Source organism: Colletes latitarsis, chromosome 11 (assembly GCF_051014445.1).
Source record: "Colletes latitarsis isolate SP2378_abdomen chromosome 11, iyColLati1, whole genome shotgun sequence".
NCBI lineage: Eukaryota > Metazoa > Arthropoda > Insecta > Hymenoptera > Colletidae > Colletes > Colletes latitarsis.
In genome coordinates this window covers 17,571,274-17,586,039 of record NC_135144.1, presented here as the reverse complement: position 1 = coordinate 17,586,039, position 14,766 = coordinate 17,571,274, and the positions used below count along the sequence as shown (strand labels likewise).

The following is a 14,766-nucleotide window of genomic DNA, read 5'->3' as shown; positions in this document are numbered from 1 at the left end:
GTCAAGTTTCTAGATCCTAAGAGTCCCAGGGACTTCACGGGTTCTTAAGGCGTTTCTCTTTTCTAGAGGTACAAGCGCATTTCGAACTTCTCAATTTCAGCTTTCGGGGCGCATAGCCGATCAGACACTGATCGTAACACAATATGCGCATTTACTTTTTAACCCTGTTGCCGTACGACGAAACTGACTCGTCGTGAGTTTTTTTATATCAAGTTCTACAATAATGAAGCTACATACGTCGTTTGGTTCAATATATTAACACACCATGTTCATGGGTTAACCATTCGTAAAACAAATCTGTTTTTTTTTAGCATTGCCAGTATAAACAAATTCAAATAAAACTAAATAGTATACATTTGAGAATTTATAATTATAATCGCACGGCAAGTAGTTAATAGTGAAAGAGATTTTAGTACTTTCGTTGCTTTAACGCAAATTTTCGTACAACACGTACGTACATGGATTGTATACAAAGTATAATTTAACTCTTTAACACTTATATGTAACTTCCTTATTGTAGTAATGAAAACCCAATTGACAGTTATATATTTAATGTAAATAAAGCAATAACTTACAAAAATATGTTACCATTGTTTATAATTTAAAATTAGCCATCGTGTGGTATCTTATTCTCAATCTTCTTTTTTCGTGTTTAGCACATATAAAATGTTTCTCTGTTTTTCCTTACAGTCTATGGTTGAAGCATACTGCACAATATTTTTTTTTCCAGTGTAATTTAAACACGATTGACTTGTTTTAATCACATTATATTACAAACATTGAAAAAATAGTTGTTAGATAAACAAATATAAAGTAAATAGTTGATAGATTCGAATCGATTCACACATGACTGCAAAGGGCTAACGACTGCCTATATCGAAAATATGAAACATTGAAAGTACGATTGGCTTTAAAAGTCTGTTTGAACATCAAGTCCAATAACATTATCAAAGTTCTTGTAACAAAATGTGTAACTCCAGAACCTATTACGCATTAAGCAACGAAAAATGCTCTCAAATATTCGAATTTTCATTCTTAAATTTGTTTACTTGGACTTCTTGTCCTTTTTCCAGATTTCGTTTATTTATTTAAAAAATTGATGTAGTATATCTTACGTAACAATATAACACAAACATTCTTATATACTGGACTTATGAATCTTAAATATATACTGTTTTAGTATCATTATCATTATTGCTATTATTATTTATATCCGTACATGACGATTACTAATACTACTATTTTCGTCGCCATCGCCATTATCATCAGCGTCGTTATTGTCAACGCTATCATTATCACCAATATTATTATTGTTGCTGCTATTAAGATTATAAAAAGTAAAAATACATGGAGATTTCATTTAATTAAAAAAGAATTCTGTCCTCCATCGTATGAATTTCCACTAAAAGATCTTACACTGCCTGAGATATCATCTCGTTCACACGCATATTAATGATGGGGCGTAGCTCTTGTTGGGCATAATCTTCCGGCAATGGCAACTGGGAGACCAGTTGAAGTATCACTGTTGATTTACTTTCGTTCGATTGCAACAAACTTCTAGCTAGATGCAACGTTCTCTTTGCAATTTCCGCCTGACAAAGCCTAAAACAAAGTACAGTGGTTCGATGAATCATAATTGTCGCTCGAAAAATCGCTCATTAACACTGGATATTAATAAGAATAACGAGAAGAAAAATGTTCTACCTATGCTTAGCAGTCGGACAGGGAAACTGGTTAATCTTTAAGCAAAGGCTTGTCAATCGTGGTTTCAATAATTCCAATTTGTAACTTATTTCGCGAGGATCAGCACCGTGTAACAGTGATTCGATGTCCATAGTTATATCCATATATTCCCAAAGTAATTGTCCTTGATATGCCCATCTACTTATTGTACCGCTGCACTCTGGGGGATTCAACGGCTTCAACAAGTCACGTAGATACTCGTAATTCTCTGCGAAAGAATTTTTAAATTTACAATGATATACAAGTAAAACCTTTTTCATAAAAGTACGTAGAAAATAAATAAGTCCGTACCATTTATAATAGCGTCTGCGGCTAAATATTCGATAATAATTTCGTGGGCAGCATTCCATTGTTCGGCTTCAATGTAATAAGAAGCAGCTTTGTCATATCTAGTAAAAAAAAAAAAAAGTGAACAATGTAGAAATTTACTAAACGATGAATATAATCGACGCGTGTAACCTATATACCAACCTTTTGGCTACATAACTTTTTACAGCTTTGGCTTGATGAATCCAAATCGAAGGTATACCGAGCTCTTCCCTTAAAAATTTTTCACGTTCTTCCCTCACGTGTTGTTCTTGCTTTCTCTTAGAAAGTTTTTCGTGCCCTTCCTTCGATAGTTGTTCCTCTTCGTTGTAATCAAGAATGTCGTCATCGTCTATTTCAACGTGACGTTCCAATAAACTCATTACAGCAGTCTTTCTTTTCTCAGAATCTCCTTTCAAATGTAACATTACGAATACGGCCCAATGCCAAAGTCCGTGCGCTTCTAATTGCGTTGCAAAGTTAACATGCGTTAAAGCGGCGACGTGCCCCGAGAGATGCGTGTAACCCAAAGCTGAAAGTATTTGCTGCATCAGCCAACTGCAATCGAACGAAATTTTGTTAGAAAAATTTAACGTACGTACGCCAAGTATGGACAGTGTAAAAAAAAATGCAAATGGTTACCTAAGTCTGTAATCTAATGGATCGGATGTGTGCGCTGCCGGATTCAAAAGTTCTCCTAACGCGTGATTTCCAGTGCAAAATAATTTTAAGAGATGAAAACAAAGATCGTATATTGGTTTCCCGCCATTCAGCTCGAGTTCGTAATCGTTTCCTTTGTATTCAGGCATAGGCGAAGCCGCATAAACATCCGTTGTCTTCTTTTCGTCGAAGGCCGCCTCGTACAGTTCTAATGCGTCTCTTACCGAAGCAACCGGGGATGAAAAATACCTGTACACAGATTGAATATGTATCAATTGTACAGGGTGGTATTACTAAATTATTTTTAAAAACGAAACCAATTGCGATTACCACAAATGAACTGCTAGTGCTCTCTTCCAATCCAAACCCTCGCAAACGTTGATGGAACCGTGTTTGCTGGACACCAGCGGTTCACCCGCCAACAGTGCATAAAGTTTCAATCGATCCACCGATATGCTCTCATCAGCGCCGGCATCTTGCCATAATGCAATTTGTCGATTTATTAATGTTTTTGTAGGCATTCCGCCGCATATTTGTGCCATCAGTAGGGCCAAGCAATGGTCCCCTACTTCTCGTGCGGCCTGGCACGCTTCCTCTAACTCGAATGCTTTGATCGATTCAATTCACCGACGAGCAGGAATAATAAAAAAAACGAGAAACGACGTATTATAAATAATTGTTTGCAATTATTCTAAACATTTCTTATTCGTTTGAAACTGTATTCGCTATTGTGGTAAGTAAAAATGTACGTTCGCTAGTATTTATACACAATCGGTAACATACTCACCAGATAGTAAAAGCAGTATCTTTTCTTCGTTATTAATGTTTGCGGTATCCCAAACGAGAGTCTTTCGTATGACGTTTTTCAACCATGCCCCTATAGCTTCCCGTCGCGCTATCACAGTATGATGATCTGCTGGATTTTCTGAAACGCAATAAACGAAAAGATGAATATATATCTCATCGGTGTATGTATCTTCGTGAGAAACGCGCGGCCATTAAAGTGTCAAGGGACGTCATGTGTAAAATTTAAAGCATTAAAAAAGTCAAATTGTAGTTTAACAACCCGTACCAGGACAAGCGTTTATATCAGGCAGTGTTCCCCAAAGAGCCACACAGAGTTTCCAAACGCTAGCAACATACGCAGCAAAACTATCGACGGCAAATTGATCCGCGAACTCTTCGGCTAAGCTACAATGAGAGTGTAAAGCCAATCTCGCCTTATTAATATCCGTATCCACATCGAAGACTGGACAGTCTCCCTCTAGGTCCATTATACAGTGTGACAATTGTATTTTTAGATGACCCTCTATACTTTTCTTCAATACCATTTATGAAAAATAAAAAGAAAACCGGACAATTAAAACCCATGAAAATCTTCGTTGCAGAAGTACGTCTGAAAATAGTATTTTAAGTAAAAATTACCTCGAACGTCTGAACGCATTCTACGTTTGTCCAATTACCACCTAAAATTTGTATACGTTGGACAACTGCGGCGGAAGTTCTGTCTTCCGGCAAACGACCGTACATGTAAGACCAAATCCGTTCGAAAGGACTATGCAGGTGTACTTCGGCCGCCTGTTTTTTCGTGCTCAATGTGAGTAGCGTTAATCCAGGTCCCCAGCTAGGTTTAAACATTCTTCCCATCTGTATACCTGAGCACAAACATATATTTCAAATTAACGGAGTAAAACGGGGAAAAAGGCTTTTATTTGTTGGACAATATTATCGTTGCAATCGTGTAACCATGTACTTACCAGTATCAGCGACAGAGCGAGACTTAAGCTTATATATAATAGACTTCGAAAGTGGAATTACTTCGGACTGCCATTTAAGAATTGTGGTCACTGGAACTATTTGAGGATCCGGGAAATGTTTTTCATAAATCGGCAATTTCATAGCAACGATATCCATCGATCGTTTCGATTTACTATCTGTAAAATAAATTCATTTGGAACTTGTATAACGCGTGTATAGTACAACGGCTTAACTTTGGTACGACGCTTCTATTTCTATTGTAAAAAGCAAACGAGTTATTCGGATGACCTGTTCCAAATCACCCAAACTTGTATGCGAGGGAATGATCGACACGATAAAAAACCCACCTGCCTTTGAAATTATCGATTCTTCGTACTCGAAGGGTGGTATACGATGAATCGTCAAATTCGATCGCAATGTTGGATTGTAAACTGTTTTGTAGTCTTGGTTCTCGTCCAAGTCCTGAGCAGTGTCGACAAAATATCGTATAGAATTTGTATGCTCAGGAAGATGCAAGACACGATTCGATTCTAAAATAAAAACACACCGCCGTAAATAAGGATATGCACGAATAAAAAAAATAAAAGAAAGAAGGACAGTTCGTCGTACGTCGTTCATAAACTTCGTTCATTTCCTCGTCGCTACCGTCGAAGAAATTGGCCTTCATAAGTTGCAACTTATGACTGTCTGTACCCGCGACACGAGCAGTTTCGCCGGTTGGGCTTACCGGTAATACTGAAACAAGCATATTTATCGAAAGAGAGTCAATCGAACCGGACTTAAGTCTTCAAGATCGTCTATTATCTTTTTTTTTTTTCTTTTACCTGTACCAGAATTTCGGCGAGTTATCGCACGCGTGACAACATCAAATTTGTTGTTCTTCATTTTCGAATCGTTCGTTGTATCATTGTTTACGGTGGCAACCTTCCCGTTCTAACAAAGAATCAGAAAAATAATGCTTGTAATAGTGCTTGGATAAGACAAAGACACGGGACTAGACTGTCACGTCTTGAAATACAATGAATCCTGACAAAGTATCACGAATTTTCATTGGCATAGCGTCGCAAAGTTGTCCACATCAGTTTTTGAAACTGCTGGCTCGAAGTACGTGCAACTGAGTCGACAATTACAACTATAATCATCAATTTTTAATTATAATTGGCAATTAAGTGTTTGTAATTACGAAAACCAATTATTCGCGACAATTGAAATCATCGTCTAAGGTTAATAAGGTGGCTAAAAGGTTAATAATCAACGCTGTTCGGGTAACTAATGATTTACCGAAATAGAAAAGTACAACTCTTGTATTGTTTTACTTTATTATTGTAAATCTACTTTAATCGGACCGATAAGGTTCTTACAGCGTAAATAATATCGAAAATGTTAAACTTTAATGATTTTCAATTAGTCAAATAATATATAACTAGAAGACAAAAATGTGATAAAACAATCCGCGATCGTTATCGTATATGTATAAAACATCCAATGATCAAGTATTAATCTTTTGACTGCTAACACCGTATTTGGTATGAAAAAGTAAATTCTTGTCTGCGAAGTCTGTAAACACAAGATTTATAATAGCCCGGGAAAAGAATTATTTTTACCATAGTTCACCATTAGTATCGAAAGAGTTAAGAAACCACTAACAATTTTACTCTTTTACACACCATTCTCGCTTCTTTTAATCACTACGTAGCATACAACGATCAATTTTCAGCTTCGATGCACTGCAGTCAATAGATCAGTTGTACCTAGCTCTATTTTCACCGTTTCTTAATCACTCTTACTGTTCCAACTCTTGTTCCCAATATATACAAATTTTGCAATAATTATCATAACCACTTTGGATTAAATTTCATATACCTCTCTGTCATAGTGTCACTACCTAGTTCCGGGTTAGTAACACTTTGACAGAATTCACTGTAAGCAATCGTGGAAACCTTACAGGAACTTTAGATTGATCCAACTTGTGCGCAGATTTCTGTTGTGCTGCTGCGGACAGCTTCAGTCTCTTTGGATCGTTGACCGTACTCGCATTGTTGCTGTCGTCTTCGTCCGAATCACTTAAGCCGTATTTGGAGAAATGATCAACCTGAAACAAGGGCATAGAATCTCGGTAAAAAAAGATTACTATAAAAATAAAGTACAGTAACGCACGGTTAACTCGTACAAGATTTGGGACCCAACAATGAAAGACACTCTCCTTTTCTGCCGAGTCAAGTTTCGTTGAGCTGAAGACGTTGAGTGGAAGGGATTGGGAAAGACAAATCGTAAAAAGTTAACCGTGCACATTTTAGTAAAAATTAATCTCTTGCGATTACCTTGAAGACCCACGAACCGGTCTCGGGTCGGTACTCGAGAAATTTAGTATCGTGTTTTGCGGATACTCTTCGTAACTTCTCTTCATATTTCATCGCAGCCAAACGAAGAGGGCTAGTTATTGTTTTATGCAGAGTCTTGTCATGCGGCCATACTCGATCTAGTGTAACTTGTGCTTTACGATTTAATCCTTGACCAACTGGTGGTTTTTTCTCATCATCCGGATAAATGATAACTTCTTTGTGACGAAAATGTACTGCAACGCACAATTTTCTTATCAATCTTTCCCTCTATATTTTTATATAATATCTAAACTCTTCGATATTATAAAAGAATAGAAAATAAAGTTCTGAAACTCACCGATTTCGTCTAAATTGAGACCGTAAATATCAAAGGAATCAGGAAAATATACGTTTCCATAACCCTCGCGACCAACTGTGAAATTCGGCACGACGCAGGTTTCCCCGCAAACATAATCCTCCAGCTTATCAAGTGCCGGAATTGTGTAATAACCCACGCGTTTCAGTGTCACTTTCGCCGCATTCATTTTCCAGTTGGAATTTTGTAGCGCCCAAAATGAACTATCGTCCAGTTCTTGGCTCGAATCTACAGAAAATTAAAAGAAACAAGGTGAGAATTGTCGAAGCTCGGTGTAGCAACTTGGACATTTTGTCTGATAATTGTTATTTCATACTCGTATCGGTATTTTGGAGTGTATTATCCGTGCACGATTTATCAGCGAGAGAGTTGTTCTTCAAAGACGTATCCCCGGAATTGTTGACCTCCGAGTGTACTTGATTTGATGGATTACCATTTGAGTATGGACGCAATTCAGTGATAGTATTGTTCACCACTTCCTCGATGGACGCGTTTATCTCAGAAAACTGCGAACGCTGCTCAAATGATTCATCGTTCGAATGATTTGTAGTTGCGTTTCGCGGAAGGCTCGATTTCAACCTACAATACATATGTACGCACCGAGTGCACATAAAATAAATTTGACATGCCTTGACGTAAAGAGCAATAAACCTACCAAGACGTAGATGATCTTCGATCGTTTGCTAATTGCCGATTATTATCTTGACTATGATTTTCTTTATCAACGGCTTCGACAGATGTATTCTCGACGTATGAATCTGCTCCATTAGTTCTTTCCTCCCCTTTGTCAGGGGATTGCACATTTTTCCCTGCAGGTTGTGAATTCTCTGCCGGTGACATTATCATCGAATTGGTTATAGACTTCGGACGTAACACCAAACGTTTCGCGTTTGGACGAGGTTGGAACGCTTCCGAAAGCGGATCCTCTTCTTCCAAACCTTCGAACATCGACTTCTACAAACATTTACGATACATTTGCAACAATTTACAATCCAAAAAATATTATTTTCTTCTCGATCAAGCTTTGTCGATCAGAACATGATGCATTACCACCCGGAATATCTCGCTTACCTTTGATAATTGAGCAGGAGTTACCACTTTAGTTTTGATTTTCGGAGATTTACTATCTGCCGTGACCTTGTACTGTGGACCGTTTAATATCTTAGAAGGTGCGTTCGCAGGTTTCAACAGCTCTTCCGTTTTGCCGGATGCCTGAAAAGATACCATGCACATCGTACAACATGAAAAACTTTATTTCTCTATTTGCATCGAACAGTATTTACCGGTAAAAGGTTCTTCAACAACGGCGAATCGCCAAACGGCGCGGACACCAATGCCAGAATTTGTTGATGAACCGGTACTGTACCCGTGCTCTTCATTTGATTGTTCATAGCACTTTGAAACAAGGAAGAAGTGAAATATGAATAAAAATTATAAGATTGTCCACAGAAAAAGAATCGCGCAAATAAGTTCCGTAGCGTAAACAATAACATACGCTCGTAGAGACTACTGTAAAAATAGGATTAATTTGAGTCTTACTGAGTAGTTAAGAATTAAGTACACGTTACGGCTAATCGAAAATAAAAGACAAAGAAAGAATTGGACATTACCCGGCACCCAGTAACCCCATTCCAATACCAGTTCCCACATTCGAATTGTTTCCAAAACTTGAAGATCCGAAGGATACCGATGAATTGAATGCTGTGTTGGCTCCAGTATTGCCAAACAAACTAACTGGTTTTTGCTGGCCAAATAAAGTAGAACCGCTGCCCAATGTCAAACCCGTATTCGTACCTACGAAATAAATGTACATATACTTAGCATTGCATCGAACATTGTTATAATATACTACGATCTTGTCAACTTCTACTGTTATAGTTATAACTACTGGGAACGTTTTGGAAAACAACGACGTAAAAGAAAATGATTGTAATCGTTAAGTACAATAAAATCTCGATTTAACAGATTTCGTATTTAACGGACAAAATTTTACTGGTCCTTTTATCCACAAGTTACACGACGTTCAATTATTCCCTATGTTACTTAAAAACTAGATAATTTCTTGAAGACTGTGTCACCTTCACCTAACGCCTCCACAGTAAGCGGTGTCAGTGTCATAACATATTAAAATAAACATGAAATATTTAAAATAAATGATTCTGCTTCTGAATAAAACAAATATGGTTTTGGTAATTATTTAGATAATAGGCCACCACGCCGATTTCAATGATTGTGAAATATGGAATCGGGAACGTAATTCTGAACAATTTTTTTCTTATACAGTGAACAGTGAATAATCTTGATTAAGTACAGGTACATAAGATTCTCTACTTTTATTTATACCAAAATCGGCGAGGTGACCCATTTTCTAAATAATTACCAGTTTCTTTGTTGTTAAAAAAAACATAAAATTTGCAAATAATTTATCTTTAAACAATTCATAACGCCTGATACTATATCTACGCTATGTTTAGCAATTTTTAATGTAAAAACAGATTGTGTGACACTACTTTACGGACATTCGAATTTAACGAACAAGCTCTGTCCCCCAATTAATTCAATAAATCGAGGTTTTACCGTATAAATACAGTTAGTTTCACGGGTATTCGTGCCTCTGACTATTTTTAAAAGAAATTTCTTGAAATTAAGCGCATAATATTTTGCAATCAATTTTTATATTATAAATAGATATACATATAATGTTTACTTATACTAAATTTTAACAAAATTCAGTAATTAGCAACAAAAACATATTAATTTTAATCTACATAGCACATAACAGTCCGCGAAGGTATTCGTACTGCCATTTACAATAGCTTCATTACGTTATACTAATTTTTTAATATTTCGTCAGTCTACTTTCATACTTTGTTGTTTCCACTGTTATGCAGCCATAAAATCCAAGGATTACTCGACATTTTAGTAGACTATCACGAAAATTACGGACATTTACCCAACGTTGTTTTTGTTAAAACTGTATGTAACTTCTTTAATTCAATATAAATTATAATCTTTATACAATTATATGCGAAGAAAAACATTCTTTATTGATTTTTGTGATATTATATTTCCATACTAGTTTCAGTTCCAATCTATGTATCTCAGAAAATATATATAAAAATTATTTCTTAACTTTTGCCAGTAAGTGCATATGTCCACTTATAATAAAAAAACTGATTGCAAAATCTTAAATATAGTACTTAATTTCAACAAACTTCTTTTATACAGTAATGTATGATTAACTTTTCTAAGATTTGCGGTCCAACAGGGAAAGTTACGCGTGCAGGATAGCATATATGATAGAAGTGAACCCGAACATTATTTAACAAAGAATAAGTTGTAAAAGGAGGAAGCAAAATGAACATAGTAAGTCTCGCTTCCTTTCGTTTTACCAATTTTCTTTACTTTCATGTTAGGTTATGTTCAGCTTGGGACGTTGAGTGAAAAGGATTTGGAAAGGAAGTTGAATCGCGTCAAGTTAACCACGCATTACTGTAAACAGTGAGGGTTTGAATACGTACGAGACTGACTGGAAGTATATAAACAATTTACCCAGTCCAGTGGAAGGCGCAGAAGCAGAACCAAAAGAGAATCCAGACGTCTGTCCTGCAGGTTTAAAACATGTATTAAACAATGAAGTACCAGAGTTTTGACCAGGAGTGAAACCTGTTGTGGCTCCAAAAGTCGATGCCGTAGTCGAACCGAAAGTGGGTGCTCCAAAACCTGCAGTTCCAGTAGGTTTAGCACCAAACAAGGTTGTGCCTGTATTGCTAGCGGGTGTTTGACCAAAGCTGGTGAAACCAGTACTGGATGACGTAGGCGGTGGATTGAAAGCCGATTTGTTCTGATTAAATAAACCAATATTCTGTAAATAAATAAATAAATACCTTAATGTTGTATGTAAATTCAATATACATTAACATATAGCCCTTATTATTCTTATTTATTTTTACACTACCTGGTTTGGTTGCGTTGATCCAAACGTAGACCCGAAGCCAGTGTTCTGAGCTGTATTAATGCCACCAAAACTCGTACCGGCCGTCTGGTTAGTATTGCTGGTTGCAAAGAGTGGTGTCGGTGCCGCTGCTGTAGATAAAGATTATTTGTACTTTCTCAAAGTAAACAACCAATGTATAGTACGGAAACTTAAACGAATACTTTTATTTGACGAACAAAAAGAATTCATTTTTCTTTTACTCGTCACTTACAACGAATATTTAAAAAATGTAATACTTACTACCAAAGGGTTTGGCCTGTGTATTACTACCGAACAGACTTGTGCTCGGAGCAGAATTGAAAGCAAAACTATTCGTAGTTGTCGTCGATGGTGTTCCGAAGCTTGTCATTGGCTTTCCAAACAAACCGCTTGACCCAGATTGAGTGGTCGTTCCAAAACCGCCACTTATTCCACCGAAACCTAATAGAAGTTTTAAACGAAAGCATTATAAAACAGAGAAACAATATACAAATATATCGTACTTTGCACAATTCAAAATTTTAAATCATTTAAGAATAATCTCACGAATACGTAATAACTAATTTGTATTAGAGTAGTTTACCCGTCGTTGCAGTATTAGTACCTGCCCCTGCATTGCCGAAAGGTGAAGGTTGCGCAGGTGAACCAAAAATTCCTGTACTGGATCCTAAACAATTAAAAAGAAAAGAACAACGTACATGAGTGAATAGAAATCTAGAAGAATAGAATCTACACACAGGAGAGTCCCAAACGTTCTCGGTTATTCCGAGAAAAATTCTCTACGGTTTATCATTCACGTATATTACCTTTTCGTCCCACGGAATAATCCTCGAACCGTAATTCTTCGTACGATTTCGATTCGTACTCTTTCATCGATGCGATGCAATAGTGTCTTGCTGATATGCTATGAGATATACCATTCTTCGACATAGAATCCGTAGTGATGGTGGGAGTAAATTTAACGACAGTGCCGGTAACACTCGTGGTGGCGACATTTGTATTGCCGAATCCTTACGCAAAGAGAAGAGAAAAGAAATCAATAAAGCGTACAGTTTCTTTTTCAACTGTACGACGATAATGAAAATTATTGCGTAAAAGAATATTTACCCGGCGTCGTGCCAAACAAATTTGTATTTCCAGTGGTATTGGTTTGTCCAAAAGGGGTGGTCTGTTGAGTCGGTTGTTGCGGTTGCCCAAATAAATTTGGTCCAGATGTTGTGCCAAAGCTAAATCCAGCCGGCTTGTTTGACTGTCCAAAAGCTGAAGTTGCTGCATTTGTACCAAACAGACTTGTACTTGGAGTTTGTTGATTGCCAAATAGATTGGTATTTGTATTGGTTGTTCCAAAACCTGCGGAAAAAATAGAAGAAAGTGTATTCATATATGTGTTGTCCCTTTAGAATAGCGTTTTCCAAAGTAAATAACTTAAACGTTTCTTTCTATTAGAGATCTCCGTTTCACGTGTATCTAAAATACTCATGTACACGTGTTGTTTATATGTCTGTATTAAAATCAGCGGATACACGGGTATTAACACATACGAGCAAACGGCGTTTGTAATATTTCGTAATATTGCGCAATATTTTCTTCATACGACTGACATAAAATCAAGTGTTCGGATATAGCGCATCGTATGAATCATTGTAACTTCCTTCAACATCGTGACAAATGCACGAATGATGAATAAAATTTCATTTGCTATTCCTTACTCGATTAACGCTCAACACAGACAAATATACGTATACTTCGATAACCCGTGTATCTGTGTATTAAATAGTCGGAAATTTTAACACATACATATTAACTATATGTGCGTACACGTACATGTATGTATTAGATACACATTGAAGACTTTCTATGGATATATTGGATGATAGAGTTTAACGACTGTACGAGTGTTTTTCTTGTATCATTTCGAACCTATCGCGTATCTGAGATACAGAATTTTTGTAGGGAGGTATCTTTTGATAAATTTGGAAATCATTGCTCTATGAGTAAAACTGTCCTCACAGCTTTAACCACCTGTTTAAAAAAATAACTGGTAGATACTATGATTATACTTGAACGTTGGTTGGCATTTGTCATCCTTGGTCATTTAAAGAATTCAATCAAGTAGTAAATTGTAGCGAATACAACAAATCCCAATCATTCTCTATTTTGACCATATTAACAATTCTTTGAACTATGTTAATTTTGTGAATGAACAGTCAAGAATTTGACTAAACATCGAAGTACATGCATATCAAGCATTCATGGGAACAGACTCTACAAATTTGTATCCAAAAAAAAACAGTCGATGAATCGCTAGCTACCTCCAAAAGATGGCTGAGTAAATGCAGGTGGTGTTGTAGTATTGCCGAACAAGCCACCCGTGGTAGAGCCTGTTGGCTTTGAACTAAAGAGAGAAGTATTAGTACTACCGAAGACTGGTGTTGCGCCACTGCCAAAACTCGTTGTAGCTATCGCTTTACCAAACGCTGACTGCCCAAATGGACTGGTTTGTGTCGCATTATTGAAACCGGCTAAAACGGAATACAGTTATTAAATACGATGGTAAAATATATAAAACAGAAGGAAAAGGAGAAATAATTTTATTTGCTTACCGAACGATGTATTTCCCGTTTGCCCAAACATGTTTAACGTTTAGATGGCTCCTATTTACTTTCAATACTTAATACCACCTAAAATATGAATATTAAATAAAAGAGAATTCATTCCTGCAGCTTACTCGTTACTTCTTTGCAATAAAAACCAATGCTGTAAACAGTAAACGAGCTTCTAATATCCTCGTGTTTCTGATTATTCGCAACCTCAAATCGAGAAGAAGTAAGACGCAAAAACGCACGCTACGCGTACGCAATAATGTAGGTCGTTACTTTTTAGAGCGACAACACGATTATAACGACGATTAAACGGTCATCCGCGCACCGATATTCATTATAATTACGAATGACATTGTTGTCAATATATTTGAAAACATACCTGTGGTCGTTCGTTGCATCCTTGTCGAAACAGTTCTTAACGAACTTCGCACCTTGCGAAATTTACTCCGATAGAAAATAATTACTTGGCAAAGGCAACCGCGTAAATGAAAATTTTGATCGCGTGTACCAACGAATTTTGACAAATAAAATAATACGAAGAAACGTCGATTTATCGGTCCGAGTGATTAAAATAGTAATTTCCGATTACACTCGATACTTAGCTACCACACGAATCACATACGCAACATACGTAGTAAGATCGTAACTCTCGAAAGTCGATCGATACTCTGGCGGTGCTGTCATATGTTTTTTTTCTAAAAATGAAATGTAGGGGACCCTAGTTAGATCGTTTGAAGATTGTCCTCAATTCTAATTGGCTAATTCATCGCTTGTTCAATAATTTTAGTATTCCGTTTATGGAAAGCAATCTCTTTCGACTTGGGCAAATGTATTACTAAATAAATCTATTATTTAAAAGTTAATTGTTCACACAATTGCACGTTTCTATGTCATTTTCTTAAATTAATAATTATTATTAAAAATGCCGTTTATGTGCTGTTAAGGCAGGAAAATCAAAAGTTAAACAAAGAATTACATACAAACGAAAATGTTATGGATTAAATAGGCAAATAAGGTCGGCCT

General features: G+C 36.5%; 1 protein-coding gene across 5 annotated transcripts; it reads right to left on the bottom strand.

The window, feature by feature from the left end:
• On the bottom strand, positions 1-14,399 carry Nup98-96 (nuclear pore complex protein Nup98-96). 5 transcript variants are annotated; one of them, XM_076778498.1, is made up of 31 exons: positions 14,123-14,399; positions 13,744-13,821; positions 13,453-13,662; positions 12,248-12,490; positions 11,947-12,150; positions 11,724-11,807; positions 11,402-11,581; positions 11,123-11,250; positions 10,831-11,029; positions 10,717-10,770; positions 8,775-8,958; positions 8,448-8,559; positions 8,236-8,376; positions 7,820-8,118; positions 7,481-7,743; positions 7,147-7,392; positions 6,789-7,042; positions 6,413-6,559; positions 5,292-5,400; positions 5,077-5,202; positions 4,815-4,997; positions 4,467-4,643; positions 4,135-4,364; positions 3,782-4,028; positions 3,497-3,634; positions 3,040-3,316; positions 2,692-2,958; positions 2,215-2,607; positions 2,035-2,132; positions 1,705-1,951; positions 1-1,602 (listed from the first exon to the last, which is right to left on the bottom strand). In XM_076778498.1, the coding sequence occupies exons 2-31, from the start codon at positions 13,772-13,774 to the stop codon at positions 1,413-1,415; spliced, it is 5,661 nt and encodes a 1,886-aa protein (XP_076634613.1). In that variant the 5' UTR covers positions 13,775-13,821; positions 14,123-14,399; the 3' UTR covers positions 1-1,412. The 5 variants fall into 5 exon arrangements, with proteins under 5 accessions (XP_076634613.1, XP_076634610.1, XP_076634614.1 ...); XM_076778495.1 differs by having other exon boundaries at positions 10,717-11,029; XM_076778499.1 differs by lacking the exon at positions 10,717-10,770 and having other exon boundaries at positions 10,807-11,029.
• Positions 14,400-14,766: the final 367 nt, after the last annotated feature.

Excerpts from the sequence above, each read along its gene's own strand:
- Nup98-96 (XM_076778495.1), bottom strand. The coding sequence starts at position 13,774 with ATGTTTGGGCAAACGGGAAATACATCGTTCG. Across the intron at positions 8,560-8,774 it reads ATGGGGTTACTGGGTGCCGG|TGCTATGAACAATCAAATGA; the intron begins GTAATGTCCAAT and ends CTTGTTTCAAAG. Across the intron at positions 2,133-2,214 it reads AAAAGTTATGTAGCCAAAAG|ATATGACAAAGCTGCTTCTT; the intron begins GTTGGTATATAG and ends TTTTTTTACTAG.